Source organism: Atractosteus spatula, chromosome 4 (assembly GCF_055471065.1).
Source record: "Atractosteus spatula isolate fAtrSpa1 chromosome 4, fAtrSpa1.hap1, whole genome shotgun sequence".
In the NCBI taxonomy this organism is placed as follows: Eukaryota; Metazoa; Chordata; class Actinopteri; order Semionotiformes; family Lepisosteidae; genus Atractosteus; species Atractosteus spatula.
The window spans coordinates 39,622,483-39,647,665 of record NC_142709.1 but is presented as its reverse complement, the minus strand read 5'-3'; the positions used below and the strand labels follow the sequence as shown (position 1 = coordinate 39,647,665).

The 25,183-nt window shown below is 35.8% G+C and overlaps 1 protein-coding gene across 3 annotated transcripts in view; it reads left to right on the top strand.

The window, feature by feature from the left end:
* Positions 1-25,183, top strand: part of poglut2 (protein O-glucosyltransferase 2) — a 51,883-nt gene that overhangs the window by 14,813 nt on the left and 11,887 nt on the right. For 2 of the 3 annotated variants that reach the window (XM_088913734.1, XM_088913732.1), the window contains exons 4-7: positions 2,105-2,182; positions 5,666-5,838; positions 6,483-6,720; positions 11,283-11,492. In XM_088913734.1, the coding sequence (XP_088769860.1) occupies positions 2,105-2,182; positions 5,666-5,838; positions 6,483-6,720; positions 11,283-11,492 (699 nt within the window). The remainder of the gene's footprint in view (positions 1-2,104; positions 2,183-5,665; positions 5,839-6,482; positions 6,721-11,282; positions 11,493-25,183) is intronic. The other variant, XM_088913733.1, reaches the window with a different exon arrangement.

The window sequence follows — 25,183 nt, the reverse complement described above, 5'->3', positions numbered from 1 at the left end:
CTGTACTTTTGTAACCGCTTTTGTTTAAGAAGTGTGAAAACAAGGGGAAAGATGTTCATATTCACTCCAACTCTTAACTTAAAATTCTTAAAAGTCTTCTCATCCAATTCCCTTGTTTTAAGTTAATTTGTTTTGGAATCCATGTTTACTATTAATACTATTTTCAAATTTGTTCTCAAATGCATTTATATGAAAATAGGTAATGCCTTTATTTCTATTAGTATTGGTGTATTAACTTTGAGGTGTAATCAACTCATAAACTCAAAATACTTATATAAAAAGTTGTTTAACTGTGTGTGTTGCCACTTACTTATTCCTATAGTCTGTCAGAACACCTTTTTTACAACACCACAGCATCTTTCAAAGTTGTATATTGATGGACAGAAGGTGAACAGCTTTGTAATTGATTTTACAACATGTCAGACATAAAGGTTTTCACAGAGTAGATTTTAATGTTTTGTGTAACTGTAAGTCAACATTTAAACAGTTTATTAACAGGGCTGTGTTGCTTGTTAAAATTATGTGAGAGTGTGGGGTAAATTGTGGGGGAAAAAAACAACCAGATTAAGAAAAATGCAGTATTATAAAGAACACACGTAACATTGCTTCATCCATTTAAGTTATGTGACATTTTTCTTTTAATTGCAAAAATATTTTTTCCAAATGCAGTGTCCAAGCCACCTGAATTTCAAGATTCAGTAGAGCAAGTGCTTGTTTTTTAGATTTCCATATGTCTGATTTTACTCTACCTAGCCAGTTCATATATGTGGATTATTAGGAGGCCATGATTGGTAGAGGCCAGTGGGAAATTTGGCCAGAACACCAGGGTAACTCCCCTACTCTTTTCGAGAAACACCCTGGGATTTTAAATGACCACAGAGAGTCAGGACCTCGGTTTTACATCTCATCCGAAGGACAGCACCTTTTTTTTTTTTTTTACAATATAGTGTCCTCGTCACTAAACTGGGACATTAGGACCAACATAGACTGCAGGGTGAGTGCCCCCTGCTGGCCCCACTAACACCTCTTCCAGCAGCAACCTTAGTTTTTCCCAGGAGGTCTCCCATCCAGGTACTGACCAGGCTCACACCTGCTTAGCTTCAGTGGGCTGCCAGTTGTAACAAGATGTATGCAGATTTGTAAACTTTATTTTGCTGAAACCTGAAACCGAAGAGTTCTAAGGGTTAAGTAACTTCCAGTAAATTTCCAGAAAAGAAAAGAAAAAAACACATACAGGTATATTGATTGGATAAGTATTTAGATCGGTGTACTTAGTATTTGGTGGAAGCACCTTTGGTAGCAATTATTTTCACAGGTCTTTTTGAGGTCTCCCATCCAGGTACTGACCAGGCTCACATCTGCTTAGCTTCAGTGGGTTCCCAGTTGTGAGTTGCAGGGTGATATGGCTACTGGCTTCTTGTAACATATATGATTAAATATTGTTGGCATGAAAAGAAAAATTAATCCATGTATGAATGGATTATAATAACACATGTTGATGTATGTTGTTGCATACAATGATGTGAAAATAAAAGTACACCCCCTTATGATTCTATGGTTTATTAAGACAAATCTGACCTTCATTAAGTCCTCACCAGGTCCTAACTGTAGATACATCTAATCTTATGAGACAGATAAAGCACACTTTTTTTTTGCTTTGTCATTACTTTGTCATTACATTCAGTTGCCTTGTGTGAAAAAGTATGCCAACCCTTACTGTTTCTTTATCAGTTAAGAAGGTAATAAGAACTCAGCAAAAAAAAAACTCATGGTAATGGATTTAATTGCACATAAGCAGCAGGTATAGCCATTAATAACATTTTCCAGTATTTATTTCTCTATGTACATATTACCTTTCCACAGGCTCAAATTGGTATTACTGTTCACCACACTCATTTGCAACAGTGTAAGGCCTCACTATCCAATTTATTGAAGCTTGCTCTATGTTTGCAATAACTATGCATATATGTTAGGGTCCTAAACATCACCATTGTAACCTCTCCCAAAATCCTCAAGAATAATTTTAATATTGAATTAATATTTTAAAATTGAATATAGAGATTTCCATGGTTTTATTAAAATATGATATTGCTTTCTTTGACAGGTGTACGTTAAAACTCATGGACAACATGTGGGCTTTCGAATCTTCATGGATGCCATTCTGCTTTCCCTCGCCAGAAAAGTGCGGTCATTTTTCTTTTTTTGTGAACACAGTGCTTGTATTCAGTCACTTTTTAAGACATGATTAAAGGCATCCTATGTTTAAGTAGTCTGATCCACTCAAAATTTAAACAATACAAGTTTATACATTAGATAGCTCTAGGTTTGGAATTCTCCAAGCTTGTCACTTTATTTGAAATAACTTTGCATATCCATACAAGAGAAGTAAAAATAATGTGGAGTATTCTTATTGCTACTCTTGAAATTTTAAATACCTCAACCCACAGTCTTTATCTGTAACTATTTTAAATGTTTTAAAAAAATACTTAACATATATAAAACAGAATTACTACAACAACAGCAGCAATACCCTGTGTGACCAAATTTGTCTGATTCATTTGTTCTGAATGGGTATAACTTCAATTTTGGGAACCATCATAGTAAATATACAGTGGCTCAGAAAAGCCAAACAATAGTTCACCTAGTTTGTAAAATCAACACTGACTCAGTACCATAGAAGCATTACTCATGACTGGAAATCCCATGGTTAAAAAAACGTTAATCTGTTTATCTGCAGTTCTTTTGTTGTTCATATAATAATTATGCATTTTACTACCTGATTTTCCAAAACCTGGTCCTTTTTGCAATTGGCAATTTTAGCAGTAATTGATAATCTTAAAGGCAGTTGTGAAGCAGTAAGCAACTTTGTTTCTTTTGCACTCAAAAACTAGAAAATCAATCTGGAAAAGTTTTTTTTGGAAGAGCATGTCACATTGTGACTGTATTGACAAATCATGCTACTGAATGTCAGTAGTACTTCATGAAAAGCTTTACTTTAAAAAGCAGTCTTTCATTGAGAAAAAAAGTTAACTTCATAAAGTTTCTTTCTGAATGATGAATTGTGATGTAAAACAATATATAGACACAAGATGGCGCTTTCCAATCAGAAATTGTATCATTTTACTGTCCATTGTATTTGAATTATCTTTTGAAGGGCAGTTGTGTGTACATTAGCTGTTTATTTTACTCTATGTACAGTACCTTATCTGTCAGTAGTTTTTGCAGTAACAGAAGACAAAGTAATTTTGTAAGATATGACATTAATAATTTTGAACAACTGAAATAAAAAGTAAAATAAAATTAGAAGTAATTACATTTTCAGTTGTGTTGGGGAATTCATGTAATTGATAAACTTGGATCCCATGAAAATACCCATCTGTACAATTACTTCTAAATAGGAATCGTTTTTCCGACTCTTCATGCTTTATAGTTGTACACCATTCAAAACTGCACTTAAATCTTTTGCCATTTGGACATTTGTTCTTCTCTTAAGATGTAAAAAAAGTTGCAAGGCATTATTAATGTGGAATCACATTAAGACATTTGAGTATCCACTGCTGGCAGTCTATTATTCAGAATTCATTGACCAAGCACTGTGACAGTTTACAGTCCTTCACTTTGAAAATAGTGAAATATTAGTACTGAAATGAAGAAAGCAAAAGTGATTTAACATAAATTTACAACTTCTGCTGTGATTTCATTTGGTCTCTTCTTAAAATAGTTTTGTCTTTCATTGTGATGACTTATCCTTGGAATACTAAGTCCTGCTGTATATCTCATGACCTGGGGTAGTATCAGACAAGTTGTTTTTTTCTGAGTAATTTGTATTTTATGGATCATTCTCTCACAGTAATGTGGCTGTATAAAAGAGCCTCTTTATTTTGTTACATTGTAATTGTACTGATATATCATCTTATGTTAGGATTCTTTGCTGAATCCTACACACAAAATAGTACTTACCAATAGGGCTGGGCGATACGACCTCAAATCAATATCGTGATAATTTCCCACATTTACTTCAATAACGATAAATTAACGATAATTTTTTGAAACCCTTGAAATTATATGATTACATGATATGCTGAAAGATCACGTTTTAAATATGCGAAACTATTAAACCTAGTTAATGTCAGGCACCACAGTTTGAGAAAAATATTTTCTTGAGGGCACAACGTATCTCTTGTCAAGGGCTTGAATGAGTCTTTTGAAACCACTATGCTCCACTGTAGCTATGGGAACCATGTCCTTCACTATGTAGTATGTTCGCTATGCAGTATCTGCGTAAATGTTTTGCATATTGAGTAGCATTAGTAAATGTTTGTGTTAGAGACAGCTTGGGGGAATCACTTCAGCCATGAGTGCATTTGTCAGTCTCTCTCTTTTTTTTGGCCATACACTCTACATATTCCACAACATGGTTGTGAAACAAGTTGCTTATGTTACTTTTGGGCGCAGAAATGGTTTTCTGACAGAGTTTACATCTGACTTCTCTTTGTTTAGTATTTGGTTTGCTGAAGCCAAAATATGACCAAATGATCGACACTGCATCTTTTTTAGATACCAGCTCGTCTTCATTTGTACTTGAGTCATCCCTGCCTGACTGTGGTCCAGCATAAGCGCTCGTGTTGTCTCATACTCGGCACGGTTCTTTGTGTTTTGAATGAAGAACAAAGGTTGGACGAGGCAGAAGCATGTGACTGGGTATGATGACTGGGTGTGTAGTTTTTTTAAGTGGATAGCTCATGAAAACACAGTGGGGAAAGCTTTTACCGAACATACTGACGGAAACAAAATAAGGTTTGTGAGAGATTCGGTACATCGGAACATCGGTATCAATAAATTTTCGATATATCGCCCAGCCCTACTTACCAAACAAGAACTGGTTTTCCAGTTTCACACAAAAGAATGTAATCCAGAACAGAGGCCCAAATGTAGCAAAAGTACTGCAGGTAGAATGAGCTACAATTTTCTTGCTGTATATTGTATTTGCTTTCAGGGAATGGGGTGTACATTTGTTCTTCATTTTATGTTCTTATATGTCAATAGATCTTACATTGATTGAAAAGGTATTTTAGTGAGAGTCATGTAGAAACTTTTAATCTTTTATTACAACTTCAAAGAACATTGAACTCAGTCCTGTATCTAATGGCCTTGCTAGACTCATATATTGTGTATCATTCTCCTTCTGTATTACTGCTGGTTTTTAACATAACATGCAATACCAAATGTTTTGAGATCACCAAGAATAAAAGGCTTGATAATGACATTGCAGTAGAATGCAAATGAGATCAAGAATAGTTCATCTGACTAAATGAAAAAATAAACTATGGTGCGCTGAATTAATTCATTCTGCCTAAAGTTATTATGCTATTCTTATGTCAATTTTATATCTATATCTTTTTTATTTGTGATTTAAGTTTTGCTACAGAAGTGAATGGAATGTGAGTCTGCCAGTTAGAATTGACTTAGTGAAGCAGAGTATCTTATGCAATTACAGTATATACATATAATCTATATCATATGTTCTAATATAGTTCATCTGACGATACTAATTGCACTAGTAAAAGGATTGACTTGACATTCAATTACATAGTGAATATTTCTTTGAGTAGATTGAAAAAAAGTAATTAAATTATAACTAATTTTACTTCGTGATTTTATTCAGGTCAAATTACCGGATGTGGAGTTCTTTGTCAATCTTGGGGACTGGCCTTTAGAGAAGAGGAAACCAACAGAGAAGATTCATCCGATCTTCTCGTGGTGTGGTTCCAATGATACTAGAGATATTGTCATGCCAACATATGACTTAACAGAGTCTGCCTTGGAGACTATGGGCCGGTAAAGGTTATCTCCATATTTTGGGGACTATTTTATAAGTAAAGGCCCAGTTCTCGGTTTTTAAAGTACAATTTTGGCTGCTAATACTGAATGTCTATTGACACTCCTTTTAGGACAGACTCTCTCTGTATCCTGCACGGTTAAGAAAATTTGGGCCATTCTAAGTTTTTTTTTTACTTTGAATGATGCACATTTGAAAGGTAGAAGAGGTGATTTAGACACATTAATTGTAGAAAATGTTTTAATCAAAGTCCTCATTGCAGTGCAAGATAATTTAAAAGAAAAGTTTGGAGAGACATTCTTTTGTACATATACACATCACAATTGTACCTCGGGACATACAAAATGGCAAATTAAAAGGTTCTTCAATTTAGATAATTTGTATGCAAATGGAAAATAGGAAACCTGTGAGAGAAGGTTCTGAATTAGAACATTTGTATTTTGAGAGATGAATATAATTTCATTAATTGATTTGTAAGATATATTAAGACAAGATATATAATATTAGAAAGGGTCAATTCTTCAATTAAATTATCTTTATTTCACATCTAAACACTAAATTAAATGTTTACTTCTTGGAGCTATAGTGATGCATCACATTTGTGTCAATGTTTGTACACATGAGGAACTCTTTCCTTGTCCAGGGTGAGTCTGGATATTATGTCGGTCCAGGCCAACACAGGCCCTGCTTGGGAAGACAAGAACAACACAGCCTTCTGGAGGGGCAGAGACAGTCGAAAAGAGAGGCTGGAGCTTGTCAAACTGGGACGCAAACATCCAACTCTCATTGATGCTGCTTTTACAAACTTCTTCTTCTTCACCCACAACGAGAGTCTCTATGGCCCCCTGGTGAAACATGTGTCCTTTTTTGACTTCTTTAAGGTAGGTGACCATGTCTCATCTTGTTTGTCCCTGTTTCAATGTGGCAAATTTTACATCTTGGTTTACATTGACCCAAAAGGCAAGATTCGTGCCATTTGTCATCTTTTGAAACTGAAAGCTCTGCAGCAAAACCAATAAACTGCACCTTTACTTGTTGAAATGGCATTTTAAATGAGGAGAACAGCTGCCATGTTTTTACAGGAGAAATAACTTTAAAAAAAAAAAGTTCCCCAGTACAGTGAAAACCCATCATAATGGAGATCAGGTTCATAAGTGATATTACCTGAATTGAGTTGTAATGACTATTGATATTTTTGTTCCTTATGGTTTAGAATGCTCACAAGCCATGTTAATAGACCCTATGCAGCAGAATGTATATTCAAAGAGTTTCGATTTTGGCCTACATTGCTATTTCAATTAAATTCTACATTTTTAGAATAAATGCTAGAAACAACATGCAGTGCAATCACAGGGGCTTTACAAGTGCCATATGTGTAGTTTATGTTGAATGCATTTCGATACATAAAAGTAAAGTAAAATCAGAGATGTAGGTATTCATTCAATAGTTTGGATGATCTCTTAAAATTTATAAGATTGTTCCTTTTTGTTTAAACTAATATTGGCACCTGCTAATTACCTTCCTGGTCTCACAAATGGTCAGAAAACCTCTCTCTTAAAAATAACTAATGATATTTTTATTGCATTACTCATAAATGTATTGCTTTAAATTGTTATTTAGTCAAAGCGGCAGAGGCTTCTTTGGGAAATGGAGAGGGTGAGGAGATTGAAAAAATTTTCTAAAAATATGTAATCTGTGCATTATATTGTTTATTTGAAAACATGAATGTTTTCAATTCCTTAAAAACCCTTTAGACTAAGAAGTGAGTGTGTTACTGAAATATGGTGTGTACTGAAAAAACGTGTGTGTCCAAATGGGAGAAAGCCTCTTTATAACACAGTTTTCAATATCTACACAAAAATTTGTAATACCAGTTTATCATGACTTAAAGTGCATTAAATTTATCCAGGTACTAATTTTAACTGTTTTTGCATGTACAATACAACATAAAGTACCTTTTTAAAAAGGGATCTGCAAACAATTCTTAATTTTCATGAACAGTGGATTTACTTCCTTGCATAGAGAAATCCACTTAATGCTTCTTCTGAAAGTGTTATAGCTATTCTTAAAGCTAAAATTGGGATCAGCTCCAAAATGTATTAAAATTTTCTACAAAGCAGGATGTTGAATAACAGGATACTACATTTTTATATATTCAGCCATTTCTTTCTTATCAAACGAGAGCACTAATGTTAACTTTACATATCAATTCAGCTTTGTAATCAGTGTATTACATTTGAATTTGCCACCTAAGTCATTGATCACATTAGGTCAAAAGGTTATTTCAGTTGCTACCAGAGAAACTGGATCATCAAAATGATATTCCAATGTGAAGTTTGCTTGTCAGAGGTCGAGACCTACAGGTTGGAGCACGTGTTTGATGGTATTGTTCAGAGACCTCTGGTTGGAATGTGAGCCAAGATTCCAAAAGGGGTGAGGCACTCTAAATGGGAAGAACAGCTGCCCTGTTTTTACAGGAGCAATATCTGTTTGTCTTGGGTTTAGGTAGGTTCAGTGTCAACCAGGATTTCTGTGATCCATCAGACTGACTGGAAGCAAACAACATTACCAATATGAATTGCTTCAGTTGTCTGCAGTTTGCATTTGGTGCTTCTACTGTAAGAAGACGGTTCTTCTTCACATGTATCCGAGAACACGTGAATGTTCTTTTCTAACTATGTTGATTCAAAGGTTGACGTAGAGAGTGTAGTTTATTAACAAATTTGGGTCAATGATAAAACTGGTTTTCCTAGGACTTATACCGATATACCAAGTATAACCGATATACCAAGTGGTTAGTGGCTGTGAAATTAAAATATTTACACAGTCTCGCTTTAAATGCAAGTGCAACTTCTTTTTAAATCAAACAACACACTATTGTAGTTACATGAGGGTAAAGGTCAATTAAAAATATATGTACTGTAGAAAGGCAATGTTAAGCATTATATGTATCTTTCTTCCTTGATCTTTTTTATTATTTAAATAGGGGTTTGACACTTTTACCTAAGCATAGTCATAAGAATTGTGAAATGTGATCAACAGTGACAACTAAAATGTGGTAAATATGTCATGGTATTAGCACGCATTAAGCTGAACCTAAAGTGTAAACTTGAAAAGTAAAAACTTTGTATTTTTGTATGGTTATTGACCTGCATGGATAAATTTAGTTTTATGAGCATTACACTTGAGAAAGTAATAAAATGAGGGTAATTTCTCCTGGTAATAAAATGTTTTGCATGTAATTTCCCATTTCTACAATGAAAATCTGACCTTGCTAAGATAACGCTTCACATAAAATTAGAAGTGTAGCTGTAAGTCAGTTCATTAGATTTGTGCTTATCTGTGTGATAATCTATGTAATCTTTTACATAGATTATTTGGTTTAGTAGACATTCTCATATTTTTATGACAAAATTTATATCTAATTTTTATAGACATAGTAGACATTCTTATATTTTTAGTTATTCTTGGAGCTACTAATGATTTTTTAATTAAAGTAATAAACCACTTGTACTGAGTATATAGAGCCTTGCAACAGTATTTAAATATTTAGTACATTTAGTACAATAGTACATTCAGATTTTGTTGCTTTAAAGCTTGCAGCCTTAACTGAATTAGCAGTTATACATACAACCTACTCCACTTAAAAAAACAGAAAGAATAAAAAGATAAGTAATCAAATGCTTTGCTATGGCAAACCTAAATTAAGGTGCCCAAAATTCCCTTATGAGCCATGCAATTAGTTGAGATTAGTTGAGCCTCTTTCTATGTGAAATAATAATGGTTCTTGTGACTTCAGAATGAAAATATCTGTCTCTGTAAGGTTCTTAAGACAGGTATTTAAGCAAGTAGCTTTTAAATCAACTAAGAGATAAAATTGTATAAAGGCACAGATCAGAAGAGTATAAAAAATGTAAAGACCATGAATATCTTTTGAGCATGACAAAGTCGATCATTGAGAAGTGAATGATGTATCTTACCACCTAGACACTGCCTAGATCAGGGTATCTTTCCAAATAGAGCAGCCTGGTATGGAGAATACAGGTTAAGGATTCCACCTTGAGACATTCCTTTCAGAAACTTTTAAAGAACTACATAATTCAATTGAAAATGTGCACAAGTCAGCAATACCCCATTCTTTCTACAAAGATGGCTTGTATGGCAGAGTGCAAAACATGTTATATCAAGTAAGGAGTTTGCAACAAAACATTTATGTACTAATGTAAACATGTGACAAACGTGTTGTGGTGAGACCAAAGATCAAACTGAGACTTGGTAAGTTGGTACTTACCCAAAAAGACCTGTGAATATAATTGCTACCAAAGGTGCTTCCACCAAATACTGAGTTCATCGATCTAAATACTTATCCAATCAATATACCTGTATGTGTTTTTTTCTTTTCTTTTCTGGAAATTTACTGGAAGTTACTTAACCCTTAGAACTCTTCGGTTTCAGCATTCAGGTTTAGAATAAAATAAAGTTTACAAATCTGCATACTGTTATTTCACATAATGAAACACCATGGGAAGTGTCTGAATTCTTTTGTAAGGCACTGTATGTGTAGTCACTCCAGATAGCAGCCATATCACCCTGCAACTCACAACTGGCAGCCCACTGAAGCTAAGCAGGTGTGAGCCTGGTCAGTACCTGGATGGGAGACCTCCTGGGAAAAACTAAGGTTGCTGCTGGAAGAGGTGTTAGTGGGGCCAGCAGGGGGCACTCACCCTGCAGTCTATGTGAGTCCTAATGCCCCAGTATAGTGACGGGGACACTATACTGTAAATAGGCGCTGTCCTTCAAATGAGATGTAAAACCGAGGTCCTGACTCTTTGTGGTCATTAAAAATCCCAGGGTGTTTCTTGCAAAGAGTAGGGGTGTAACCCCGGTGTCCAGAAAAGCTTTATATAAGTGTAAGGAATTATTATAATTATATGTTTCTGAAGCAGAACATACCATGTGGGTGGAAGATTTTATGGTTCTCATATTCCACCAATATGTGGGAATGTTGGCCCAACTTATCTACTATTTGAGATTGTTTTAATGTATACCTTTTAATGCTGAAACATACAAACAGATTCATAAAATATTCAATATAGAAGTTAAATAGAGTTCTGCACTTTTTGTATAAGAACAAGTATTCTGCAAAGCTTGCTTTTTATTTTTTTTGCAAACATGATTTTCTGTGTGCTCGAAGTGTGGGTATGTGCATCCAATATAAATCTATGCAACTGGATAAATTCCACATAAGGAATTTGATTAAACTCAGCTTACACAATTTTGTAGTGGGAAGCTTACAATTCTTTGGTTTTCAAATAGTAAAACTTAAATTACAAGCATTTATTAAATACTTTGACCTCATGAGGTTCATAAATTATTTTTTTCTATTACAAACTATTTTGATTAATCTGAAATAATGATTAAGGTTTTATGCTGTTTTTTGCAGTACAAATATCAAATAAACATTGATGGCACAGTTGCAGCATACCGACTGCCTTATCTGCTTGCGGGAAACAGTGTTGTGCTGAAACAAAACTCTATCTACTATGAACACTTCTACAATGATCTGAAACCATGGGAGCACTACATTCCTTTTAAGAGTGACCTTAGTGACCTTCTCAAAAAAATTCAGTGGGCAAAAGATCATGATGAAGAGGTATGTTGATGAGGTTTGTCATTTGTTGTTGTCATTGTTGTAGAATATTAGTTCTTCTAATGTTAACCGTAGGTACTCATTTTACAGAAAGGAATGGCAATCTCATATTTTTGGACATACAGATGCAGCCACTCATAACTCAGAATTGCTGCATTAAAGTGGTTTCACCATACCACAGTGTAATTCAAGTGTGTGATTCACTGGCCAAAGACGATCGATGGGTGGCACTTTTAGTGTGTTTGGTGTTAGTAAATAAATAATGCTTCATTCAATCTGTTTTCCTTACTGTATTTCTTTAAATCCAAATTAAATGGAATATTAATGTGAAATGATGTAACTAAATATATACTTTGGTAGCTGAAAATAAAAATCAAAGTATATTAACGTCTCTTAAAGTCATTAGCAATATTAATTCATGAATATATTATACATGTTGTATACACAGTGGATATAAAAAATATTCACCCCCTTGGATTTTGTTAAATTTTATTGTTACAAAATGGAATCAAATTGTAGTTAACTGGTAGTTTTTGCTATTGATTGATAGGAAACAATTTTGTTGACATTGTCAAAACAATGTCAAAGTGAAAACAAAATTCTACAGATCCTCCTAAATTTTAAATGGAAAATTATTGTGATTGCATAAGTATTCACCTCCTTTCAAACAATATGTGGTAGAGGCACATTTGGCGGAAATTACAGCCATACAGTATGTCTTCTTCAATAAGTTTCTACCAGATTTTCACATTTGGACTCTGTGATTTTTGCCCCTTCTTGTTTGCAAACTTGCTCAAAATGTCTCGGGTTAGCCGCGCACCTTTTTTTAAATTGCCACACAGAAAACATAATTTTTTTGCGCAGAAAAAGTGACTGTGACTGAATTTTCCTGTTAATGTTGACCTGTGTATCTAAGGTTGTGGCTGTAGTCTTACTTAATTACTGTCTTTGACATAAGTTAGCACACTATATTATGCTTTTGTCATTTCCTGTTTATAATGTGTAGCGTCATTATGAGGCGTTGCGTAGAGAGATAATTGTATAATATTTGAACTGCCACCTTTCTTGCATCAAGCACAGATTGCGAACGTCTGATGAACAATATAAAAACAAAGTCTCGAAACCAGCTGGAAGAGTTACATTTAGACATGCTAATGAGAATTAAATTGTACCAAAACAATGGACAGAATATTAATCTCGACAAGGTGTACACGCGATGGTTGTCATTGAAAGATACAGATGCAGCCATTCAAAATGGGTGGGGTATTTCGCGGTATACCCCGGTGGGCGTGTCGCAGTATCACGCAGTATCACGGGGTAAATCGCGTCATTTGACGTCATGCCGGAAAGTATCTAGCATCACCTTGTAAAACCGCCAGGAGGAGCCAATAAAGCTTAACCTCTCATGTATAGCATTTGAGCTTTTAAATTTAAACTGTGTATTACAGCATGTTAATCATCAGTCAATAAAAAGTTGGTATATTTTATGAAAGCAAGATTGCTCAGTTGGACAGAAGTACACAACCTACCTTTATCAGAAATATTTATGCATCAAAGCTTTTACCGAAGATACTACTAATAGTATTAATAATGAATGACTTTGGACAAGCTGTAAACTCAAAGTTATAATTTCTTTAGCACATTTGTACAAGCACTTGGAATCTGTCCAAGCCCTACTTTGTCAGGCATTTTCTTTTACTGCAACGGACATAAAAACTCCCTTGCTTTTAACAGAGCGTTTCATAATTTCTAACTACGAAAATTATTTAAACTGCGACACTTATCATTCAACCAGAGCTCAAAATATCACAAGGATCCTCAAGAGCACAGCAAAGACTGTATTAAAAGATACTTGTATCAGATACATGAGAATCCAGGCTTTTTTATCAACGCTTTCTTTTCTGTATACCAGATATTATGGAACCACTTCAGAAGGGTGTCAGCCAGTCAGATTCCAGGAATCGGTACTTTAAAGAAAAAATACACACCAGTATTCCATTTCTCCCTAAACATTTTAAGCATCGAAGTCTTTAACTAACATGTGAAATAGCGTGTAAAAAAGTGGTAGTTTTAAGCTTTTCTGCTAATATAATATGGAATCAGTATCTAAAGAAATTAATAACGATATGATTATATTTGTGTACTGCGACATTTCTTTGAAAAAATAGAATAGCAATATTATGGACAATTAATTGACTTTTATATTTCTAAATATCACAACATGATCGATTTTAAGTCATTTTAATAACAATGAATAGTCACCTATGCGTTACAATATAAACATTTATATTGATTTAAATCACGTTTTGATTTAAATCGCAAACGCGTGTTTAAATATATGTGTTTTTTTATTCACAATCAGACAAATGCAACATAAATTGATATCTTTATCTTCTTAGTATCTTAATAAACTTTCAGCATAGCTTTCTCCCCGTTTAGATTTATTTTTCTTGGGATCTTGGGATCAAACGTGGAAAGATTAGATTGTAATCGTTTTTATTTTTTAAATACATTTTAGAAAAGTGTAATCTATACTAAAAAGCTGTACACCACCTGCTATAAAGATACATATTGTAATACTTTCGGGTTCGGATAGGACAGACACAAGAACTCAGACTTGCGTAGTTAAAGCAAGTTAAAGCCTTGATTTTATATATCACCTTTAAAAGTGGCATCTCAAAGCAAAGTAAATACCCAACACTGATTGTACCCATCTGTCATGCTAATTAAGCACCTTGAATTGAATTGAGAGAGAGAGAGCACAGCCAGGACAGACAGGCATCTCGTATCTAAGGAAATAGCAGTATAACCTTGTTCATGCACAAACAGTGGCATGTTACATTATTAATTTGGGTGTCTCCTCTTGCCAGAAAGCTCTAAATTGCATTTTGAGTGCGGTTTTTGACTTTTTTTAAATTGCAACCCATAAATAAAGCTGATACTGTTGAGACTTATATTAGGATTTAGACTTATGTTAGGATTATATACTTTGTGAAAAGTGATAGTCTTTTAACCTTTCCTGTGAATTCGCTTGTTATCTAACAAATGCATACTTTTAGAATTTGATTAACAGGGAATATAATATGGAATTGCGTATCTAAACAAATTAATAACGATATAATTATATTCATGTACTCTCTGGCGGAATAAACTGAAGAGGTTAGTTAATGCGACACGGAATTATTAAGAATTATCACCTCTTTTTACAATTTAGAACAAATGAGAACATTCCACTCAGTGGTCGGTGCATTGTTATCTCAATCACCTGCTAATTCGTTTTACACCACTGGACGACAGGAGAATGTGACTGTACTGTATCTGTACAGAATGTGTGTTTCAATCAATACAGTAATTGATTAAAATCGCAATCGCGTGTTTAATTAAATGCCTTTTTGATTCACAATCTGAAAATGAAAACTGCAGTAAAGCCACCTTGAATTAAAAAAAAAACGATTTTGGCACGCCTGTAGCATTTTCACGAAACCTCCTAGAGTTGTGAGAACACATTGTGAATGTTTTCACAGCCTTCACTTTGTCGTTTTTATGCCATTTTTTTTAACACGCACGAATATTCCTATGTCCGTATCTTCGCAAGGGAATCAGTGCGACTTTTAATACTAATTAAATGACCGTGGGCACTTTCCACCCCCTCTACATTCTCAGAGTAGAACAGACTAACCTTCTAATGAAAGACGGTCCACCCCCCACGGACAGGAAAAGTGCCCACAGGCACTTAAACTTAATATGGTCAGTAACAGTAAACAGTAACATGGTCAGAAGGAGCACGTACAAACGTTTCCGAAATAACCACATGTAAGACTCTGATGCTTAAAATGTTTCGGGAGAAAGTGGAATACTGGTGTGTATTTTTTCTTTGAACTACCAATACCAGCCATATACAGTCTGTAACGTATGGATTTCTTTATGTCTTTATTTAGTGGTTACATTAGTGACAAAGGCTAAACTTTTAGCTTCAGTAACGCGTACATATCTCCCCTTTTTATAAAACGACATGGTTGAAAACTGTTCCAGAGCCACTGTTTCATCAGTGAAAAGTACATCATGAAATGCCTCTCCCTGTTCAATCCACTGGAAAAAAGAAAAGGAACATAAAGCGTCTGATGGTCATAAACGATATTCATTTAGGAACAGCATCAGAGATATGTTTTTAACTGCACTGCATCGGAGAGAATACCATAGTGTGTTTTTTTTTACTCCCTGGCGGAAACTGGCTTCCATAAGAATCAGTATGGCTCAGAGATTAAATAAAACTTCACTCGCACCCAACAAATGTATATTTCTAAATATCACAACATGATCGAATTTAAGTCATTTTAATAACAATGAATAGTCACCTAGGCGTTACAATATAAACATTTATATTGATTTAAATTGCGTTTTGATTTAAATCGCAAAACAAGGGTTTAAATATATGTGTTTTTTGATTCACAATCAGACAAATGCAACATAAATTGATATCTTTGTCTTCTAAGTATCTTAATAAACTTTCAGCATAGCTTTCTCCCCGTTTAGATTTATTTTTCTTAACTAGTATACTTTAGATCTTTTTTTCTGAACCGGGGAAAATCTGATCATGTTTCTCTATAACAATAATAAAAAACATTATTTTACATATCACCTTTATGTGATATCACCTTAAGGACAGCACATACAAGGGTTAATTGCACAATGGACCACGCAAAGAAATATAAAATAGTCTTCTTTAGGTGTGAGGGCAGGAGTGGATCGCAGAAGGCATAATCGGCAAATTAGGAAAACAAAGAACAGGACAGGTGAGATGTTTATCCAGAGAGCGAGTGATCAGAAAAAGGAACAGCTGTTACGCCCAGGTTTTACGCTCTCTCTCTGCTGAATGAATAAAAGCATTTTATTAAAAACGCGTTTGCGTTTGTCTGGGTATTTACTTTGTAATCTGTGGTTTACATCTACTGTATTGTTTTGAGATGCCACTTTTAAAGGTGATATGTAAAATAAAGTTTTTTATTATTGTTATAGAGAAACATGATCAGATTTTCCCTGGTTCAGAAAAAAGACGATTAAAATCTGTAATCTTTCCACTTGTATGTCATTGGAAAATACAAGAAGTTTCTGCTTTGTGTAAGGATGGTATCAAAAAGTAATCTAAGTGGTGAGAAAGCTGTGCTCCTCAAAGCGCTTTACAGGATAATAACAATAACAACAATAGTGTTAGGCTGGGCAAACGATTTTTTTATAGAAATACAAAATGAGATATAATGATGTGTTCCGGCTAAGACATTAACGAGTACAACCCCCCTCTCTGCGGGAGTGCTGGCTGTGACGAATTAAACTGGTTTCACAGGTATTTTCAAAGTAGAAGGGGGCGAGATTTCCAGTGAAAGACACCTCCCCCCTCCAAAACCAAGGAAGTACAGTACTTACTAGTAAAGAAAGCTAGGCTCCTCAATGAAATCGCTTTAACATGCTAATGCGTTGGTGTAACAGTCCGGGCGTGGCAAGCTTCTAATGTCAACTAGACTCGATTGGAAGACAATGAACATATTCTACCCCTAAATGAATTAATAGCAAACATGGTTTACATAAAAGACATTTTTCCAAGAAAGTTTATAATAATACGATCTATAGTTGAAATCTGAGCCTAAATAAAAAGAAAAAGCAATTTCTGAGAGCAATTACGCTGTGTTTATGTAGAATAAGTGATTAGGTTTATGAGCAATCTAATTACTTATTCGTTTAAAACGCTATATAAAATAAAGTTTATTATTAAGTTGCTGGACAGAGCGGTGAACATTATTATGCATAAGACAAAGATAATGCTCCTGATCAGTTTAGAAATCTGTGTACGCTGTAAGGTTTTTACTTCTTAAACTTTTAAAATACACGTTTCGAATAGAAAGAAATCCTCTTCCTGGTACAGTACTGTATGTATAGCAAACCAGCACATCTTTTTTCTCCAATCAGAGGGGTGTCAGATGGTGTCAGCCAATCACCATTCTGAAGCCCTACCATAATCTCTGGTATGGGGAGACCCCAGAATTCTGTCCCATAGTTTAGACAGATGATAGATACTTTTATTGATCCCGTGAGGGAAATAAAGTAAATCATTTTCATTTTAGGAAATTATTAAACGCTCGGTTAAAAGCAAAGGAGATTGTCTGTTATAGTGGACATAAAAACAAGAGTTCGCTGGCATTATATCCTAGAAGACACAGACCGGCGCCAGACCGGGAGAATGCCCGCAGCGTAAAAGAAAATGCCTGATGAACTAGGGATTGGACAGTTTCCAAGTGCTTGTACAATCGATGGAAATGTTCAAATAAATGTGCAAAAGAAATAAACAAAATAATAATTTATTTGTTTATCATATTGGCTAGCTAATGTCCTCTCTTTGCTAGTTAGTGGCTGTGTTTCTGCATTGGGTAGCAACGCGTGACTGTTCTCAGGCGGAAGATGTAAACAGCTTAATTTTCGTGTTAAATAATTTTTTAAAATTAAAATTCATTCTATACAGCAATCGCATATTTGGGTACCGTTTCATAAAACTTTCATGCTTAAAATGTTTAGGGAGAAATGGAAGACTGGTGTGTATTTTTTCGTTAAACTACCAAGACCAGCCATACACAGTACAGTTTACGTACATACAGTAATGTTTATGTTCCTAAATTAATATAGTTTAGTTTATGATCTTCAGATGCGTTATGCTCCTCTTCTTTTTATGCTCAGCTACTAAAATTTCCCTTTAGTGGTAAAATTTCATATAAATATTTAAAACTAAGTGGATTAAAATGTGCACAGTAAAGACATTAAATGATTAAATCTTTTCACTACCAACCAATGCACCACGAGTGCCCCTGTCGGTCATTTTGGCCAGCCAATCACTTACCGCGGTGCCCCGCGGTGGCTTGTGTGTAGTTTACCGTACCGCGGGTTTGTACCGCGCATTTTGAATGGCTGCATCTGTAGATGCCAGAAATGATAAATGAACAATATGGTTGTGTACAGCACGAGTTAGATTTAAACTTCAGCTGGTAGGATAGAAGTAAAGACTTCTATAATTTTCAGTGACATACAGTACTGACTTGCTATTTTTTATAGTGATTAGTGAACTGTTAAACTTGACTGTTGAAGTTAAAGATATGCAATGCATGATTTGCATTATAGTTGCAATGTCGTGAATAAAAAAAAGTCCATGGTAAAACTGCTTGCATTAGCGTGCACAATACTAAGTATGTAAGTAAGCGGTTTATTGCAATTCACATCAATCAACTGTTGAACAAACATCAAACAGAATATCAGAAAATAAACATTTGAACGTTGTAAATGGAAGTTTCATAAAAGTTTTTCAGTAGGTGCTATTCAAGCATAATTAATGACAGCAATGAACAGCAAACAATCAGTAAAAAATTCCGATAATGTGGCAAAACAAATAGGCCTTCATGGGAGTCATTAAATAACAAAATTTTGCAATAAAATATGGTCAACTCAATAGGTAGTACTTGAAAACGTCTCTTAAAACTACATATTGTAGGTACTTCCTTTAGTTTAGCTGGCAAGTTTTACAAAATCATCAGCAGCAATACATGTCATTATGCCCCTTAGGCCTTGTCTTTGGTCTTTTCGGTCAATCACTGAGTTCTAACATGGGACCGTTTGAAGCCCTGTGCATCCTCCACTACAGCTTTTTTATGTCACTCTGATTATTAGGTCATCTGCTCAGCAAAAAAAAAAAATAGACAGAACATTGGTGGGAACTGTTGGTGAACAGCAATTTTCAGTTCTTGCCACAGATTGGATTGAAGTCTGCGCTTTGACTGCGCACACTCACAAACATTGACTTTTTTCTTTTTAAACTACTCCGATGTAGCTTTGGCTATACATTTTGGGTCATTGTCCTACTGGAAGATTAATCTTGCAGACTGCTGCAGGTTTTCTTCCAGGATTTCTCTGTACTTTGCCGCATCCGTTTTTCCTTCTATCTTCACAAGTCTTCCAGGCCCTGATGCAGCGAAGTATCTCCATAGCATGCTACTGCCACCACCATGCTTCATAGTAGGGATAGTGTTCTCAGGATGATGTTAACTATTAACTGCGCCAAACATACTGCTTACTGTTGATGCCAAAAGGGTCAATTTTGGCCTCCTTAGTCCATAAAAAGCTACTTCTGTTTGGTCTCAGAGTCTCCCAGATGCCTTCTGGAAAAGTGTAGTCCTATTTTATGTGTTTTTGTTACTCTCCCATGAAGCAAAAATTTGTGAGGCACCCAGGCAATTGTCAAAAGCACAGTTTCTCTCATGTCAACCATGAAAAACTGTAATTCCTTTAGAGCTCTCATGGTGGCCTCCCTGACTGGTACGCTTCTTGCCTGGAAATTCAGCTTTTGAGGACATCCTTTTCTTCACAGTTTCACAGTTGTGCCATATTTTCTAAATTTCTTTTAACACTTCACTGTGCTTTGGGGGATATGTAATGCCTTGGAAATTTTGTTATACCTTTCCCCCGATTGGTGCTATTCAATAACCCAGTCCCAGATTTACTTTAAATGTTTATCTTCGTGATGTACAGTAGTTTTTGTTGGGAGCTGTACTAATCAACTGTGGAACCTCCCAGAGAAATCCCATATAAATACATTGTGGTTTTATATTGTAACACAGTAAAATATTAAAATGTCCAAAGGGTGTGAATCTATTTGATAGCCACTGTAGCTGGTAGTGGTAGCTAAAATAAAAAAAAAGTACACAACAGTATTCTGCCTTCTTCATAAATATTTTCTGCATCAAAGGCTTTACGTCAGTCCTGTATTGCTGTAAATGATAGTAAAACACTTGTAGAAAATGGAAAAGTAACTGTGGTGGCTTTTCATCAGTTTGTTCTTTCTTAGTGACGCTTTGGCTTAGCGGTAGAGTTCTTGCTAGCCACTTGGAAGTTCTAGGATTTAATTCCCAGCCAATGCATGGGTTGTATACAGATGAAGACTGTTTCATTAATAATATAATATGTATACTATACTGACATTTTTTTTATTATTTTTACATATTACTGTATGTAAAATATAAAACTAATATTGATAATACATGAATAACATTGAATGGACATGAATGAGTTAGCAAAATGTGAATACTGTTAATAGCAGAAGTTAAAACCAGTTCTACCAGTTGTTTGGAGAGAGTAAGTGAATTTAAAGCTGTCGCAAATGAAGTCTAGCAGTCATACCCTAAGTTACAGTCCCCAGAACTGGAAGAGAACTGGAAGAGGTCCAAAATTGAAGGGGCAGTAGACCAAACAGTTCCTTATCTCAGGGTTGTGAAGCTGGATATAATGTTCCTTGGGAGAATGACCATGGGGTTCTGGTGTTTGTGTGCCAACCATCCCATACAGAAAGGCGGTTTCTGGGGACAAATGTAATCATAGGCAGTAAGGAACCTGGATAAGGAAGTGGGGTTGAGAGTTTAGGAGCAGAGTACAAGAGTAGCCACTGGCTTGGCTTGAGGCGTATCAGTGTCAGTCTCCAGCCAAGACCCCTTGTCTTCTGGGGTTTGCCCACTACGTGGTACGTAAAGAAGTGGTCATTGGGCCACACCAACAGGTGGATGTGCCAATTATAGGGCTTTGGCCCTCAGGAGCAGGTAGTCCCACAGGAGTAGGTCAATTCTGAAGCAGGTAGTGGAGGTGAAAGTCCCCGGGCCAGATGCTACGTGAGGATGCAGCAATCCTGAAAGGAACATTTCAGAGATAGCATTGCAATATAAGCAGCAGAAGAGAATGTTGGAAGAGCTGCTTCAATGCCATGCAGACAAGTTTTTTTTTTGAGAATTACTTGGATCTTGAGTACACTTCCACCATTCAACATGAAATACTGCTTATTTACACTAAGCCACCGAATACCACCAGCTGAAGATTGTACAGTACATCTGCATGGAAGTGGCTGAAGCCAATTGACCAGCAAAAGTCCATAGGTCAAGGTAGGTGCTAGGTCAAGGAAGTTGAGTCTGAGGTCTATGGCCTCTTTGAATATAAAAAGGTGCCATTTGGTTAAAGGAGACCTCAGCCTTCCAAAGTCGAATGACAAGCTGATTTGGAGATGAAAAGTTTCTCTAGCCCCCTGCTGTATCTGGATGACTATTGTTTTCAGCTACACATCGACATTTAAGCCAAAGAAATGCAGTTTCCCGAAGACCCATGTTAGTTACCTTGGCCACCTAGCATTAGAAGAGAGGACAGTGGTGGAGAAAACATACCTTGCCCACAAGGGTGAATTCCTTGCTCTCAAATGGGCAATGGTAGAGTTACAGGATTACCAGTTCAACCACCAGTTCAAAGTCTTGAGAAGTCCTGACTGCTCTATATGGCCAGCACTGCAATATATATAAATATTTTATTATGCATAAATATTTTATGTATCAAAGTCTTTAACTTGGTAATTTACATGGGTTCTAGCTTTATCGTGCTTGTTCTAACATTATTAAGCTTATATTCTGTAATTCATAAAAAGTTATAACGTTTTATCCTTTTCTAAGAATACATAATAAGTACACCACTTTCTGTTATTGTAAAAAGATAAATGATGTAGTGATTTAACATCACTCAATAGTTATATAAATATGGAATTGTGTAACTAAGCAGCTAAAATATCACAGGCGGACATTTTGGAAACATTTTGATATCCGTTTCTTTTTTAAAATAATATATTGTCCTTGTAGTGGTAATGGACAAAGTGCTGCACCCAATGGTTCAAAGCGCGATCAGAGTATTAGTTTCGGTTTGCTTATGTATGTGAATACATAAAAATACTCCACTATTATAACTTGTTGTTGGCTCTGGTGTGAATTTACGTATCTTGATAAATTAAGTGATGGTTTTGTGATTAAGGATTTCTTCGCGAAAATCTTTTAAGTTAAAGGTTGGAAGAATGGTTATTTTTACAATTGGCACTCTGAGATTCTGACTGATTTAATTTCCCTCATTTAGCTGAAACAGATAAAGAAATCATCCAGTAGTTATATGTATTGGAAGGCGCTCTGTTTTATTAACAGACACTCCGACTCAAACCTGTGTTATACAGTGATATAGACGTGAGTAATGTCATCTCCATTAAACAATGTGCTTATCGCACAAATCCTTCTAAACTAGAAGCATTGCAGAAGCTGATAAACTGTACATTATTTACTGAAGCACAGTTGAGTTCAAAGAAGGATGTCTGTGAAGACCAGGGTAACATTAGCTTGAAGTTCGAAAATGATTTTGGCACGCCTGTAGCGTTTTCACGAAACCTCCTAGAGTTACGAAAACACTTGCTGTGTGTACAAAGTGAATGTTTTCACAGCCTTCACTATGTTGTTTTTACGTCATTTTTTTGACCACGGACAAATATTCTTATGTCTATATCTTTGCAAGGGAAACACAGAAAGCCTTCAAACCAAGCGTATTTTAAAGATCTCTACTTGTGAAAATGTTCACAACCTCTACATAAAACTATCAGTGAGCTAATTTTCTTTTTGTAAACCTGACAAGCTTTGAGGGCACTGTGGTATTGAATGCTGAGCTGTAATCAACAAACAGCATTCTCACATATGTTCCTTTCTTATCCAGGTGTGAGAGGGCAGTATGGAGGGCAGTGGCAATAGCATCTTCTGTTGACCTGTTCTGGCGATACGCAAATTGCAGTGGGTCTAGGGTGTCAGGCAGTGAGGAGGTGATGTATGCTTTGACCAACCGCTCGAAGCACTTCATGATAACTGATGTGAGTGCAACAGGGCGGTAGTCATTTAGGGAGCTGACTCTGGGTTTCTTAGGAACGGGGACAATGGTGGTTTTCTTAAAGCAGGAAGGAACTATAGACTGAGCTAGAGAGAGATTGAAAATGTCCGAGAAGACATCTGCCAGCTGGTCTGCACATGCCTTCAGAACACGGCCAGGGATAACATCAGGGCCAGGAGCCTTGCGTGGACTGGTCTTTTTAAAATCTTTACACACATCCGCTCTGGATATGATCAGTGGGTTTCCATCTTGGATTTCTGGATTCTTCCTGACAGGATGTGCGTTGCTGACTTCAAACTGAGCATAGAATGAATTTAGCTCATCAGGAAGAGAGGCAGACTGTTGTGCGATATAGCTGGGTTGCGTTTTGTAGTCTGTAATGGTGCGTATACAACTCCACATGGTCCGTGTGTTGCAGCCGTGGTAATATAACTAATTTAACTCTGTAGTTGTATTTAGCTATTTTGATAGCTTTCCTGAGGTCGTATCTGGATTTTTTGTATTTATCCATATCGCCAGAATTGCAGCTGTCCTAGCTTTCAGTTTGGCGCATATCTCACCATTTACCTTCAGTTTCTGATTTGGATATGTGCGAACAGTAATCCTGGGAACCACGTCTTCAATAGATTTACTGATGTAGCCAGTAACATAGTCCGTATACAGATTGATATTATTTTTGGCAGCTTTGTGGAAGATCTGCCAGTCAGTGATAGCAAAACAGTTATTTAGTATAAAATCCGATTCATCCGACCAACGTTGAATGGTTCTTAACGCTGGCCTCTCCCGTTTAAGCTTCTGCTTGTAAACGGGAAGTAGCAGAATGGAGGCGTGATCGGATTTGCCGAAAGGTGGTCGGGCGAGGGCTTTGTAACCATCCCGGAAGGGAGTGTAAACATTGTCCAACGTGTTTGTTCTGCGCATCGGGCAGTCAATGCTGCAAGTGTGAGTGAGGACCTTATCCTGCTTTTTTTTAAAGAAGCCCAAGTAAAATGACACAATTGTTGAAGTTGACCCACAACCGGCGAAAGAACTGCCCATTGCTGTCTGTATTAAACCTAGTTCACTCAGTAGTTTAAACTAAGTGTAAAGTGCTATGAGGAGGAATGCATGAAGCTGCACTCACATTGTTTTGAAAGCCATAGTTTTTTAAATCTTGTAAATAATGGGTGCTCCTACAGTTGAGAGGTCTGCATAAAGGACCCAAAGAATCTAAAAGCTTCACAGCTCAAGGGCAAAGTATCCATAGATTTTGCCAAAGCTGTCTCTAAAATAGACGTTTAATAAATTGAAGGTTGTGAAAACAGTGACAATGACAACAGAGCATGCTACTGAAAATTCCCCCAGAACTGTCTATTCTACATAACATTACACAGCGGAGTGTTAACACTCCTAGCCTTTGTGGGAAGTACGGAGCTGCGTTACATAAAGTAAAAGTTAATTCCAAGCTGGAAAGAAAAGACGCAATGTGTCTCCTCTATAAATATTTAGTTTACAGACCGTCCAATGTCATTTATTATCAATAATATCTTCCATAATGCATTAAAATTGGAATGTTTTTTACAAGTGTAAATCTACCTATTTTCTAACCGCTTTATCCAGGTCAGGTAACAGTTCCACCCCCCACCCCCCCGTTCCCTCTGCCTGCCTGACCTGTTCCCATTTGTAACCATTCTGCAAATCACAGAGGGTGAGATAAACTAGGGAGAGACCCTGTTTTTTTGATAGTCAAATGTAACATATGTTTGAACACAGTCTTGCAAATGAATGTTTTTACAAGATCTGGAAGTGTAACAATTTATCACAGTGCAAATTTTTATACTAATTATTGATTAAAATTAAAAATTAAACATAAAACATGTTTACAAAGACAGAGGATTACAGTAATACTACCAGCTATATAAATACATATATTTAGATCCTTAAATTAATATAGTTATTAA